Consider the following 14,326-nt stretch of genomic DNA (forward strand, 5'->3'; position numbering starts at 1 on the left):
CCATGTTTGCTTCGCTGTATCCTTCAACACGTTGATGAGCACCTCATCGGAGAGGTAGTTTTCGATGGCTCCTCTGGCTAACTCGTCAAGTACACCCCACTCATCATCTGTCATACCTGTTGGCTTCTTTTCCTTGCCCACCAACACAACATGGAGATGTTGTTGTGTAAGGGCTGACTTCATCCTCCTTTGCCAAAGCATGAAGTTCTCCTTCCCTGTGAAGGGCTTTAACTCCACCTTCATGTTGACAGATTGTGGCAGCCTCTGCAGCATAGAGCTACTTTCACCTTCAGCTTCCTTGTCACCTGCCATCTTCAACACTCTAGCAACTTGCTGCTCCAACACAGCTCTGATACCACTTGTTGTGAATTGAGCACAAAACTCAACTCACCCTCCCCTAATGATCTTGTTGTTGATGGACTTTGTGACAAACACAACTATGGATGAATCACACACACTACACTTGAGAAACCAACCGAGCACAAAATGACACAAGAATTTATAGAGGTTCAGCAATTGCCTACATCCTCTTGGTGATCCCCTTGAGAAATTCACTAATGAAAGAATAAGTTACAACTTTGGTTTACAAAGAAACCCCCTTAGAACTCTATTCTCTCCCCAAGCTCTCTTTTCTCTCTCACCCCTTGCTCTACACTTTGATACACTAGAGAACTCTTAAGCCATGATTTGCTTCTTGCATGCTAAACCCCTTTATATAGCCAAATATGCAAGAGTGTGAATGCAACCTCACACTATTCAAATGTTGGCTACCAAACTTAACCATGGATGGCTACCAAACATTCCACCATTTTGTGCCACCAAACAAGTCACCTATTTTTGACAAAGATGGCAAGCCAATATTTACTCACATGGGCAACTCCAAAATTCTTCTAGAAATGAGTCAACCATGTCATGGAATTTAGGTAGAAATCCATAGCACACAAAAGAGGACTTTGTATCCTTAGGTGAGCCAAATTTCCAACACAATGATCCAAATTCATAGGTTTTGCAACGTAAGATTACCATCTAACTTCATATTATTCTTACGTACCATTCCCCAAATAAACAGGGGAAGTCCACCCACGGCATACAGTAAAGCTCCAAGAACAAGTGAATGTAGAAGGTAAGTATAATGAAGAAACATATAGAAGGGCTACTTCTTCAAATCTGCAACATTCTTTAGTCCTCCATACTGCAACAAATATTAATCTAGCTGATTTGAAAGCTGTAAAATAGGGAAGAAAGAGATTTGCCTGAATGATTTTCATTGAATCAGAGAATGTAACTTTATACAAGAGATTTCATATAATTATGCCAACCTTCTCCAAGTGCAACTAAAGTTACCCTCTTGTATTGTACAGTCTCTATTGTCCTAGCTTTTCTTGCAATTGTTGTTTAGTAAAGTCACACTTTAATTTTGGTACCAGTAGTTGCTTTCTGAGGCAGGGCACTCAGAAATATTGAGAGTCAAGACTAACTGCGTAGAAATCCTAGACAGACGAAGAGGTAGAGGCTGTCCATTTTTCATTGGATGAATAAATGAGGCTTCGAGTCTCATCATAGGAGCTGTGATCAATATCAGAGTCCTCTGTGAAGGCCTTAAACCCCAATTCATCACCGTAAATACTCGGGTTTATCTTCACCTCATGAACAATAGTTTGCCCTTCAAGCATGCTCACTACTGCAGACATTGTAGGTCTTAGTGCCGGTGATGGATTAGCGCATAGTAGAGCTACCTTAATCATTCTCATTGCCTCTTCCTTGTTGAACTGAGACCCCAACTTTGGATCCACCAGCTCCATCAAATTTCCTTTTTGTTGCAAAACAAGGGCCTGCAGCATTGACAACAAATGGAGAGGGTACGATATGATAATATTTCAATAAGAAAAGCAACCTGTTTCCACTTGTACTTCTGCATGCTAAACGAATGTGATGAAGATCTTACCCAATCCAGAAGGCATACAAAATTCTCATTCGGCCGATATTTGATGTTGTTTTTCCCAGATAGGAGTTCCAATGCAACAACCCCAAAACTGTAAACATCTGCTTTATCAGTTAAATAACCCCACAATGCATACTCCGGCGCCATGTATCCTCTGCACAGTAACAACTACTCCATGAGTTTCTCCTTCAAAGCATTCATGTTATCTAAACTAAGAGCTCTGTCATCTGTTCCAAAACTTCATCGTTTGATGAGAGAAACTAAGAGAAGCAAAAGAACAAAACAGAATCCACAATGAATGAAGGAGAAAAAAAATGAAGGCCTGCTCACATAGTGCCAGCAACTCTGGTGCTGATATGGGTCTTCTCCTCTTCGTCCAGCTTAGCCAAACCAAAGTCAGATATCTTAGGGTTAAGGTCCTCGTCAAGCAGTATATTGTTTGTTTTGATGTCTCTATGAACAATTTTCAGTGCTGACTCCTCATGCAGATAAGCCAGACCTCTTGCAATGCCAACACATATTTTCTGCCTTGTACGCCAGTCCAATTTCTTTAGGCCTTCCTCTGGACCTGAATTTAACAAAGATTACTAAGGAGATTCATGAAACTATTTATAATACAAGTGTATATTCCACTTCTAGATTGTCCAGCTTACCAAACAAAGTATGTGCAAGGCTATTGTTGGCCATGTATTCGTATACCAACAATAACTGATTTCCTTCAATGCAACATCCATACAATTTCACAAGATTTGGATGTTGTAAAGCAGAAATCATGCCTATTTCATTCACAAATTCGCGATTTCCTTGCTTTGATTTTGAAGAAAGTTGCTTAACTGCAATAAAAGTGCCATCTAATAATTCGCCCTGCAATTTGAAATATAATACTTCTGAGGAATGTAGGTCATCCATAATACTCTATAAGGGTGAGAGACCGAAGCATTAAAAACAAAAACAAAAACAAAAACAAATGAAAAGTTCTTACATAGGGAAACAAAAAGGAGTGGTAGAATACCTTGTAAACAGCTCCAAAGCCACCTTCCCCAAGCTTGTTTGCAGCATCAAAGTTGTTAGTTGCGGCTTTCATTTGTTTGAATCTAAAGAAACCAGTTTGCAGATCGAATCCTCTGAGAACTGTCCATGTCAAAAGGTTAACATAATGAACTATTTATTAACTGAAAATGAGATGGACTTAGTAAAGAACTAGTGGTAGAATAAAAATTGATGTGTATGAAATTTTCTGTACCTTCTTCCCTAGATGTCTTGCCTCCGAAACAGCCTTTCAACCAAAGAATGCCAAAAGTCACAAAAATAAGGCATAACGCCGAAACAACTCCAATCACAATGAATATCTTTGTTTTGCTATCATCAGGACGCTTGAAATCTAGAAGTGAAATAACAACCGAGAACAGTGACCACAAGAGAACTGTATATTTCTACAGTAACATATAAATAGGTAACTTATAACTTACTACTGACCAGACTGCACTGAGATAGCTGATATAAGAGACCCATATACTCCACGTTTTGGAACATTGGTCGTCCCTTTCCCAGCCCACTGAAAGCGGATTTCTAAAGTCTTAACACTAACAACTGCTTTAAATACTTTAATCACTTCCTTATCAACCCCTTGTGCTTCCTTTTTAATATCAAAATCCTTCAACACCCGTTTTTCCTGCAATAGATTACATACCCATTCAAGTAGAAAATTGAAAAAGAGGGGGAGTGGTTTTGAAAAATTAGGCAAACATAAGGTCTGAGGAGTTGCGTATTGCTAGTTAAGGTTTGTGAGTGACAAGACATGGAAAACAGTAAAATTTATCCAAATGATTAGGAAGTAGAAGTTACAAAACAATAAGGAGCCAAAAAACACTGCAAGGGACTACCTGTATATAAACATCAAACATTCGTCTTCCAACACCGTAATAAGATCTGTTGTCTCTGAGCACTATTTCTGCAAAGTGTAGTTTCACAGTGTAATTGCCATTTGCTAAGCAACGGGCATAATATGTGAGAGAAAGAGGAGAAAGTCGTGCAGTTCTGTACAACTCAGAGTTGTTCATTCCGAGTACAGAAATATTATTTGCTATATAGTCTTTGTCAGAACTCCAAACATCTGCAAAATCACCAGTGCTACTAAATCCCCAATTCACTGAGCCCTGAAAAAACTTTGCTGCACCTCCTGAGGCTTCATCTGCATCATACTTGATGTTTCCAATGGTGGTTTGATTTCCACCACAGTTTAGATGCAACGAATACTGATCTATAAAGGGATGAGCATAAACAAAGTATAAGAGAAAGAACTTAAACCATTAGCTTTTTATTCTACGACAAATTTAATTACCTTTTGAACATGGAGAGAGGCAATTACTGAGTATCCTACATTACCAAAAGCAGACATTAGCTTCTTAAATTAATGATGAGAAATGAAATGTCTTCTTATAAAATTCATTAAGTTAGAAGCATACGAATTGTTCTGTCTGGAAACACTTCTGAACACATTGCTGATAAAAACAGAAAAGAACTAGTTACATTCATATATTCAGAAAGTAAAGTATCTCTATCTCAAGGATATTAAGAAAAAGAATAAATAGAAAAACAGTTATGCTTACAAGGTTTCTCGACAATTAGTTGGGACAGAGTTTCCAGAAAACTTATTGTAAGAAAGATCTATATTGCTGCACAAACATGAAGTTCTATATTAATTGGAATTCCAAGAAAACTAATATCAGAATATTTTGATCAAACTTATAAATAAGAAAATTACATAATCTGGAAAAAAGGAAGAGGAAATTATTCAACATTCCAAAGACAGTAAGATAGAAGATTTTTTTACCTAAATAAACAGTCAATAATACCAGATATCATACACGTGACCGGATGAATTTTGTTAGTTTACTACTATTCCCAAAAGTTTAAGCCGTTAGGATGTGGAAAAAATTATTTCATATTTTAACATTTTCCCTCACTAGACCCCAACATGTGGAATTCAACTTAAATTGGGAGGTTGCAAAGCAACTGCAGGGCTTCAAACTCAGGATCTTCTACTTTGATATCACGATAGAGTTTGTTGGTTTACCACTATTCTCAAAAACGTAAGTTGTTAAGACAGGGACAACTATTATTATATGTGTTATCGCAGTATTCGTCGACACCTCAGAGCACACTAAAAAGAGGGAAAGTTAGTGCATAAATGTAGGTATGCACATGCATTTTCTGCAAAAGGATTCATGATTCAAGTAAATGGAAAAAAAAAAACAACGAGAAAATATAATAAGATTTTAGGATGACAAAGCAAAAATATAAGATTTTAGGATGATGAAGCAGAAAATATATGTAAGATTTAGGATGAAGAAACATACTAGCGACTGTCTCTATCTTTTATCCACTCTGGAAGCCCAGTAAGCAAGTTACTTGTCAGATATCTGATCAGTGAGCAAAATAAACAGATGTTAATGAACAATTATCTACATAAATATTGGTTCAAAAGGTTAACACAGAAAGAAGAGAAATCTAAAGTTCTTAGTAGGCCCATCCTTCCTTGGTATGGTTCCTAGGGAGAGTTTGGTTGTATCCTAATCCTAATCGTACTCATATTTCTCTTTATTTTCTTTTTCTTTCTGGTAAATGAAAACACAAAATTAGACTCATTTTCATTTGGTTAGAATGTGCTTTATCCAAAATTAGGCTCCATGTTAGCATCAAGAGGGAAATTTCAAAAGTTGGATCCTGATCCATGTAGAAACCAAGGGTCAATTCCTTACATTGTGGCCAATTGCATAATATCTGCAAGATTTGGAATGCTCCCTTCCAATCTATTGAAGCTAAGATCTCTGCATAAAAATAATCAGAATTCATGGACTGATATGATAGTGGGAACACCGAAGAAAGTTTATTAAATGAATGTTACCAGTCCGGTATACAAAATTAGTAATAATCTAGAGCCCGTACAGTGTAAACCCAACTATTAAGAGCTCCATGCCATGAAAAAAGAATAGAGATATAGAATGAATAGAAAGGAGAATTACAAAACACTTAGACTTGTCATATTAGAGATAAGTTCAGGGATTGCTCCTGTTATATTGCAGCTCCTTAACATCCTGCAATTCGAGCAACCATATAAGAAAAACACTTTTATCTGCAAGTGGATTATGCTAATCAGAAATATACTAAAACCACAAAGATGGCTCACAATTTCTGCATGCCTGTCATGTTTGATAAGTTTGGAAAGTCTGAACTCTCCCCACTTAAGTCACTAATCCTTCTGTAAAAGGTTACATCATGATAATGCATAAGAAGACAAGTATCTTCATAATATTTTTTTAATTAAATTCGAAAAGCACATCAAGGAGATAATGTTAATTAAGATAGCTGAAAGCTTAGAAGCCAGGACTCACAGGTCTCTCATATTATTTAAGGCAGAGAGACTAGAAGGAAGGGGCCCTTCAAGACCACTGGCCTGCATCTCTCTGTAAACAACACATTTGAAATGGTTTAGCTTACACCTGAAAATATTTGCAAAAGACAGAGATTTAAAAGGCATGCTATAAAAGATCTCTTACAACATCTGGAGCTCTTTCCAACTTTGAAAGTAGTCAGGTATTCTTCCAGTGAAGTTGTTACTGCCAATCTGTCTGTAAATAATCATACAAAAAGCCAAAAGATTGAATGACATAAACCTGAAGTTTATCCTGGAAAGAACCTAAACTATTTAAGGTATGGTACAATCACTTACAGCTCTTTCAATTTGGTCAGATTAGTGAGAGCGAGAGGCAACTCTCCAGTGAGATTGTTAGCCCGAAGATAGCTGTAGTTACCCATGGGCAAACAAGACCAAACCATTGTGAATTAATACTTTTAATTGCTAAGGAAAATCCAAGAATGATAACTTATGAACTTATAAAGTTACAAAGGAAGATAAAAAAGCAAACTGACAGCTTCTCCAAGTTAACCAATTTCCCCAACTCTGGGGGAACTGTTCCAGAAAATAAGTTGCTCTCCAAGGCCCTGAAAGCAAAGCCTTGTCAAGTTCATATCCAAACCAAACCAATTGGTGCATCAAATTAATTCTGACTAAACTAAAAGCAGTGTAGGAAAGATTCAAAGCATACAAAGCTCGAAGAGTAGTTATGCTTCCCAAATAGCCAGGGATGGGTCCTGATAAGTTGTTCACACTGAGAACCCTGCACTGGGTACATTACATTAGTTCAATTATTGGCACAAGAATTTATTGGAAACTTCAAAGACAAGTCTAGAAGTCACCTACAGAAATTCCAACTTCATAGAAGTCCATTCGTGCGGTATTGAACCACTAAGGTAATTCTGGCCCAAATTACTATGAGCAGAAAGAAAGAGTGCTATTAGGAACTCTGGGATAGAAGCTTAAAAGTTTTGAGGGGGTAAAACTAAAACAAATTTGTGGAAATATCTTCATACACTTGCTTAAGGTAAGTTAGCTTCACTAGTGCTGGGGGAAGCACACCATCAAGTTCCTGCCCCGTAAGAAACCTGCATGATAAGGATACACATATTATAAGTTATGAATGTTGTGTTAAATTCAACTCAATGTATCCAACTGTTTTGGGTTGGATACTTCAGCAATTGCAGTTGCAGCATTGACCAATAACCATCACAAGGAAAATAATGCAGAAAATTTAAAAGTATGGCTTGTAAAAGGTGCATACATGCTTTGGATGTGGCATACATTGCCACTGAAGGAGCAATTGCAGACGAGAGTGTTGTTGTACTGATCCGTATGTGGGGTTGAAAAAGTTGGAACATTGCTACACGGGTCGCTGAAATTCCAGTCCTTTTTATTCAGTTGTTCAGCTATTTCACGAAGGGCATCCACTGCCACCACACCCACATAAACAAAAACAAAATCTCAAATCATTTTTTCAAAAACAAGATCAATGGGTATGATAAAGTTTATTTCTTTTAGGTTTCCAACAGGCATTATAAGGTTTGGCAAATAGTGGAGAAAGGGAAAAAGAAAATATTTCCACTAATTTTTTTCTTTTCCCTATCAAACTGTCGAACAATCAAAACTCTTACAAAACAAAGCGTGTGAACTTAAAATCACAATCAAAAGCACTGTACTTTTGAAGTTTCATGTATAATCTCTGTTTTTCATATGAATGAAACAATAACTTCACATATATATCACCTCAAAGTTCAAACCAAGAATCAAAGTAAGAGCCCTCACCTTCATCATCTGCAAGAGTCCCCGCCTGTGCTTGGGATTTGGTGGGTCCAATGCACATAAGCAGAGTGAGCACAACAACATAGCTGAAGAAGAAGATGAGCTTTGAAATATCAGGACTTTTTGCCATTTTTCTCCGGCACCCACTTGACGTTCTACGAGCTCTGCCACCTCTGTCCGCAGAGTTCTTATAATATCAACCCCGAAACGAAATGAAACAATGGATTATTATTAAATTTCTTTTACCTTTCAAACCCCCCGTTTTGATTAGTAAACGTTGGTCTAAATTAAATATCCTCATTTTGTACTTTGGTAGGGTCAACATGTTGCCTAATCCTGCCCACATGCTTTGTCTCCTTCCTTTTGTGAGCTGCCTGTGCTTTGTTTGACCATTCTCTCTGACAATATCTTTTCACCTTTTTTATTGTACAGCTTTGGTTTGAGGAATGCAACCAAACATGATTAGATTCTGATCAAATCTTCGATTGGTCGTGTTTATAGAAAATACGAAGTCGTTAATTGTTTTACCGCGTGTTGGTCGTGGTCGTAAACTAGTTGAAACTTGAAACAGATTCGACCAAAAAAAAAATATTGCCAAACAGGAAGTGGATTAGTCCGAATTTGAACAAGACAATTCAATGTATTCATTCGTCATTCACAATCACAACTTTGAATTTTAACATATGCGACAAGAAAAATAGACTTGAGTATATCATATATTAAAATAAAAGAATAATTTAATAAGAGAGGCGAGTTTTGATGCTTATAAATTATATTTTGAAATTTCTGAAGAGAGTTGACAGGTGCATCGCATTCGCATCCCATCATAAGTTGTTCACACTGAGAACCCTGCACTGGCTACATTACATTAGTTCAATTATTGGCACAATAATTTATTGGAAACTAAATTTCTAGGTTTTTTATTAAAACATTTAATACTAATTATTAACTAAAGAAATAATTATCAATGAAAGTATTTAAAAAAGGCTAATATATTATTTAATTAATAAAAAAGAAATTTTTAAAAAGGATATTTTAAGAGTATAGCCGCGAGGCTATACTTTTCTGTTTAAAGAGTATAGCCGGGCGGCTGTACTCCATAAATGTAATACTTTAGACGTATAGCCGCGCGGATACACTGTAAATAGAATTTTAATAGTATATCCGGACGGCTATATATAATTTTAAAGGTACAGCCAAACAGCTATACTATTTGAATAGCATATTTTAAGGGTATAGCCGGGCGGCTATACCCTTTAAATAGAATATTTTAAAAGTATTAAGTAGTTATGTTTTAATTACTATTTACTTAGTGAATAATTAGTAATTAAAAATAATAATTACCATTTATTAAGTAATAAAAGTTATGACGATAATTAAAATATTTAATTATTCACTAAGGAAATAATAATAAAAACATAATTACAGATGAAAGTAATTAAATAAGGCTAAGATATTATTTAATTACTAAAAAGAATATTTAAAATAAAATTTATTGGACCTCAAGACACTAAACTTATATTTATTTTAAAAAAAATTTCTCCCAACGAAATTTTGTCGGCATAAGTCTATACAGGCGAAATTTGCTAGATTAGACCTCTCTCAACGACATTTCATCAGTAGAGGTGAATTTCGTATGGAGAGGACTAATCCAGCAAATTTCACCGGCATAGACCCATGTCGACGAACAGACATGTAATATATATATATATATATTTTTATAATTTTAATATATAAAATTAGTTTCTTTATTTTTATTTTTTGGCCAACTTCTTTAGATTAATATATGTAATTAATTAATATGCTAGCCTTTTTTAATTACCTTAGTTGACAATTATGTTTAATTATTATTTCTTTAGTGAATATTTAAATATTTTACTCATTTTTATTAAAATATTTAATAGTAATTATTCACTAAAGAAATAATAATTAAAACATAATTACTAATGAAATTATTTAAATCAGGCTAAGATATTATTTAATTAATATAAAAAATTACAAAGTATTTAAATCAGGCTAAGATATTATAGCCACGTGGCGGTACTGTTCTGTTTCAAGAGTATTAACCGCACGGCTGTGCTCTTTAAATAGAATTTTAAACATATAGGCGGACGGCTATACTATTTAAATAGAATATTTTAAAAGTATAGGCACCTAGCGATACCCTTTGAATAGCATAATCTTGATTTCTCTTTTTTAATTACTTTATTTAGTAGTTATGTTTTAATTACTATTTACTCAGTGAATAATTAGTATTTAAATATTTGATTAAATAAAAATATAAAAATATAAAATAACAATTACCAGTTATTAAGTTAATTAAAATATTTAATTATTCACTAAAGAAATAATAATTAAATAAATCTAAGATATTATTTAATTACTAAAAAGAAATTTTAAAATAAAAATTTATTGGACCTAAAAGATACTAAATTTATACTTATTTTTAAATAAAATCTCTCCCCACGAACTTTCATCGACACAAGTTTATCCCAGCGAAATTTGTCGAATTAGACTTGTCCCGAAGAAATTGACCTTTGCCGACGTCGGGGGAAGTCTAATTCGACAAATTTCACCGGGATAGAACTGTGCAGACGAAATGTCACCATAAGAGGTTTTCTGGCCTTTTTTTTGTTTAAAATTAGTTTCTTTACTTCTATTTTTTGGCCAACTTCTTTAGTTTAATATATGTAATTATGTAATATCTTAGCCTTTTTTAATTACTTTAATTGGTAATTATGTCTAATTATTATTTCTTTAGTGAATATTTAAATATTTTACTCATTTCATAAATTACTTAATAAATAGTAATTAATTATTTTATATTTTTTTTGTGGACTTTGTTTTTATTTTTATTTTTATACAAAATTGGTTTGGGTAAATCCAAGTCCCGAACCAAAAACCCTAGCTTCCGAAATTGTTTCAAAACCTTTCTCAAGCCTCGAACCCTAACCATAAGCCTATTAAGGAGTAGATACTTTCTCTTATTTTCCAATGTGGGACTCAAGTTCATATATTTAAATCAAACTCCAATAAGCAGTTGATATTATTGAATCACGTTGTGACTTGGATTTAAGTTTCAAAGCTAAAATTCATTTTTGGAATACAAAAATATTTGGGTACTAAAACTAAATTTCTAAGATATTTATTAAAAATTTTAATACTAATTATTAACTGAAGAAATAATAATTAAAACATAATTAATATTGAAAGTATTTAAATAAGGCTAAGATATTATTTAATTAATAAAAAAGAAAATTTGAAAAAATGACATTTTAAGAGTATAGCCGCAGGGCTATACTTCTCTGTTTAAAGAGTATAGCCCAGCGGCTGTACTAGAATATTTTACAGGTGTAGCTATACTATATAGAATTTTAAAACTATTGCCGCACTGCTATACTCGTTAAATAGAATATTTTAACACTATAGCCGCTCGGCTATACCCTTTAAATAGCATAATCTTGATTTCTCTTTTTTATAGTTATGTTTTAATTACTATTTACTTAGTGAATAATTAGTATTTAAATATTTATTAAATAAAAATAATAAAAATAATAATTACCATTTATTAAGTAATATAATTATGAAGTTAATTAAATATTTAATTATTCACTAAATAAATAATAAATAAAATATAATTACATATGAAAGTATTTAAATAAGGCTAAGATATTATTTAAATACTAAAAATAAAATTTAAAATAAAAATTTATTGGACCTAAAGACACTAAACTTATATTTATTTATTTTTTAAATCTCTCATGACGAAATTTCATTGGTATAGGTCTAGCCTGGAGAAATTTGCCTGATTAGACCTCTCATGATGACATTTATTTCGCCGGTATAGACCTATACCGACGAAAGTTCGTCGGGATAGGTTTTCTTTATTTTTTAATTTTTATTTATTTTTATGATCACTCACTGGATTAGACCTTTCGACCCCATGAGCTTGACAATTGTAAGATTGGACATTTTCGTCCAATTGATCTAAAAAAATTATAAGGTTGGACCTTTTGTCCCCATGAGCTTGACAATTGTAAGATTGGACCCTTCCTTTAACTAATCTCAAAAAATTACAAGGCTGAACCTTTCATCCACCTGAACTCGAAAAATTTGCAAGGTTAGACCATTCATCCACCTGTGCCAGGCTTCACAAAAATTGAGCTTGGACCTTTCGTCCGTTAAAGCTCAATAAAATGTAAGTAAGGACCTTTCGTCTGTATGAGCTCGACAAAATTAAGCTGAGACCTTTTGTATGAGTTCGACAAAAATTGAGCTTGGACCTTTCGTCCATCTAAGCTCGAAAAATCTCAAGGTTGGACTTGTCCACCTGAGCCCTACTCGGGGTTGCTAAAGAATTGGAGAAAAGTCAATGTTGAATAGTTGCATTCTCGATTCAATTGTAAAACTTTCTTATAGAATAATTTGTAAAATTCAAGTAGCAAAATAATGATGGGACTCTAATAAAAGTCCCTAGTGAATATTCAATACAAAAAGAATAATAAAATAAAATAAAAAATCTTGTCCCGTAGACATGATGGGTCTCACAGTTGGGTCACGATATGAGATATTAAACTAGTCAAACAACTTGGCTTATGATACCCAAGCACAAAATATAATTAATGGTGGGAAATATTTGCTCCTTTGATATGTCATCATTAATCTTAATTAAGTAGATTTTCATTTGAATGCGAAATCATTTAGACAAGAGTTGGCCTCTCTTTAGAACAAAAAAAAAAGGAGGAAAGAGTTGGCCTCTTTTTGGAGATGGGATATCCTCATTTTCTAACGGGTTGTTTGATAAGCATTTCATTTTCATTTTCACTTTTATTTTAAAACAACTCGAAAGCGTTTTCAATTTTCAGTTTTTGTTTTCAATTTTTTTTATGCGTTCCTATTTCATTCATTAATTTTAGGGTTATTCGCAGCAATGGTCCCTCAACTATACCCGTAGTTACACTTTGGTCCACCAATTCAATTATTAGTTGCGGGGGTCACTCAACTCTGTGTTCCGTTGCACCAGTAGTCCTTCCGTCAAGTCTGTGACATTTTCCGTTTAAAATAATGACGTGGCAAGCATCTTAGAGCACAAGTGATGGGCAAATGTGACTTTTTGCTTAATTAATACGAATCTTTTGCTTTTGAAGAGAACGAAAGGTTCAGACCAAAAAAAAAAAAAAAAAAAAAAAAGAGAACGAAAGGACGACAGAAATGGCAGTCTGAGCAAAAGGGAAAAATCGCGAAGGTAGAGAATCTAGGGTTTTCAAATCGAGAGGTATTTGACTTAAGTAGCGAAGGATTTAGAGTTAAAAAAGCGATAAAGTACAAATCTAGGATTTGAGTTTCGTGAAAATCACAGAGAAAAGAGTCGGGTCTACTGTGTGTGGAGGCTTCTTCAAATGGAGACAATTTTTCGGTGGTCTGGAGAACCCCCCAAGTATGGTAAGTTACTATAACCTAAATATTCCTTCTTCATTTGATATTGGTTTATATTCAGTTTGCAAATGTGTGGTCCTCCTGTTGACAATGAAGTTTTGGCTTTAAGGTTGAAAAAAATTGTAGTTGGAGTCTTTATTATTGTCTGTGGTCCCATTTTTGTCGGTTTGTCATGGAAGTGATTTCACACTTTTTGCACATGCCTGCACTGACTTTGTCTTCATTGCTGACTTTGAGCATACCTTTGTGTAATGTGGTAGATAAAGCAGAGCTGTGTACTCTTGAACTCCACCACTTTGGTCTGTTGGATAATGGCATGTATAAGGGAGGCAAAGTATGCTATGTTGACAACTGTATTCATGACTATCTGTCATTATTGGATTTAAAGAAAATTGGGATAGATCTTGGGTACAAAGTTGATATAACACAAAGGGTTACAGACTTAAAAGTTTACTATAAGGGGCCTGCAAAAAGTGGTCAGCATGCTGTGAATGAGGTTGTAAATGATAGTTGTATTCCAGGGTTGGTTGGGAGCATTTCATTAGATCAGGTTTTGGTGTTGTATTACCATGATCCTGTTAGAAATGTGCCCTAAGAGCCAATACATTTGATGTAATCTCCTTAGAATACATTTCGTATATGATATATAAAGGGCAAACTTATTTTGTTATCTTTTACATCGTGTAAAGAAACAAATGTCCAGGGTATGCTAAATAAGAGATAAAGTAATCTAAAGAAGATTAGATTCA

At 34.1% G+C, this 14,326-nt stretch overlaps 1 protein-coding gene across 1 annotated transcript; it reads right to left on the reverse strand.

Moving 5' to 3' along the window:
* Window positions 1-1,248: 1,248 nt before the first annotated feature.
* On the reverse strand, window positions 1,249-8,351 carry LOC110745317 (putative LRR receptor-like serine/threonine-protein kinase At1g07650). The gene is made up of 24 exons (XM_021945391.2): window positions 8,145-8,351; window positions 7,624-7,789; window positions 7,376-7,447; window positions 7,206-7,274; window positions 7,051-7,122; window positions 6,875-6,946; window positions 6,675-6,746; window positions 6,502-6,573; window positions 6,337-6,408; window positions 6,132-6,203; window positions 5,968-6,039; window positions 5,704-5,772; window positions 5,302-5,364; window positions 4,552-4,617; window positions 4,408-4,443; window positions 4,284-4,318; window positions 3,826-4,202; window positions 3,419-3,614; window positions 3,186-3,323; window positions 2,955-3,073; window positions 2,596-2,806; window positions 2,273-2,510; window positions 1,946-2,096; window positions 1,249-1,832 (listed from the first exon to the last, which is right to left on the reverse strand). The coding sequence occupies exons 1-24, from the start codon at window positions 8,269-8,271 to the stop codon at window positions 1,491-1,493; spliced, it is 2,979 nt and encodes a 992-aa protein (XP_021801083.2). The 5' UTR covers window positions 8,272-8,351; the 3' UTR covers window positions 1,249-1,490.
* Between the last annotated feature and the right edge of the window lie 5,975 nt (window positions 8,352-14,326).

Source organism: Prunus avium, chromosome 4 (assembly GCF_965620075.1).
Source record: "Prunus avium chromosome 4, drPruAviu1.hap1.1, whole genome shotgun sequence".
NCBI lineage: Eukaryota > Viridiplantae > Streptophyta > Magnoliopsida > Rosales > Rosaceae > Prunus > Prunus avium.

Excerpts from the sequence above, each read along its gene's own strand:
- LOC110745317 (XM_021945391.2), bottom strand. The coding sequence starts at position 8,271 with ATGGCAAAAAGTCCTGATATTTCAAAGCTCATCTTCTTCTTCAGCTAT. Across the intron at positions 2,807-2,954 it reads GCTTTGGAGCTGTTTACAAG|GGCGAATTATTAGATGGCAC; the intron begins GTATTCTACCAC and ends TTCAAATTGCAG. Across the intron at positions 2,097-2,272 it reads ACCAGAGTTGCTGGCACTAT|AGGATACATGGCGCCGGAGT; the intron begins GTGAGCAGGCCT and ends GTTACTGTGCAG.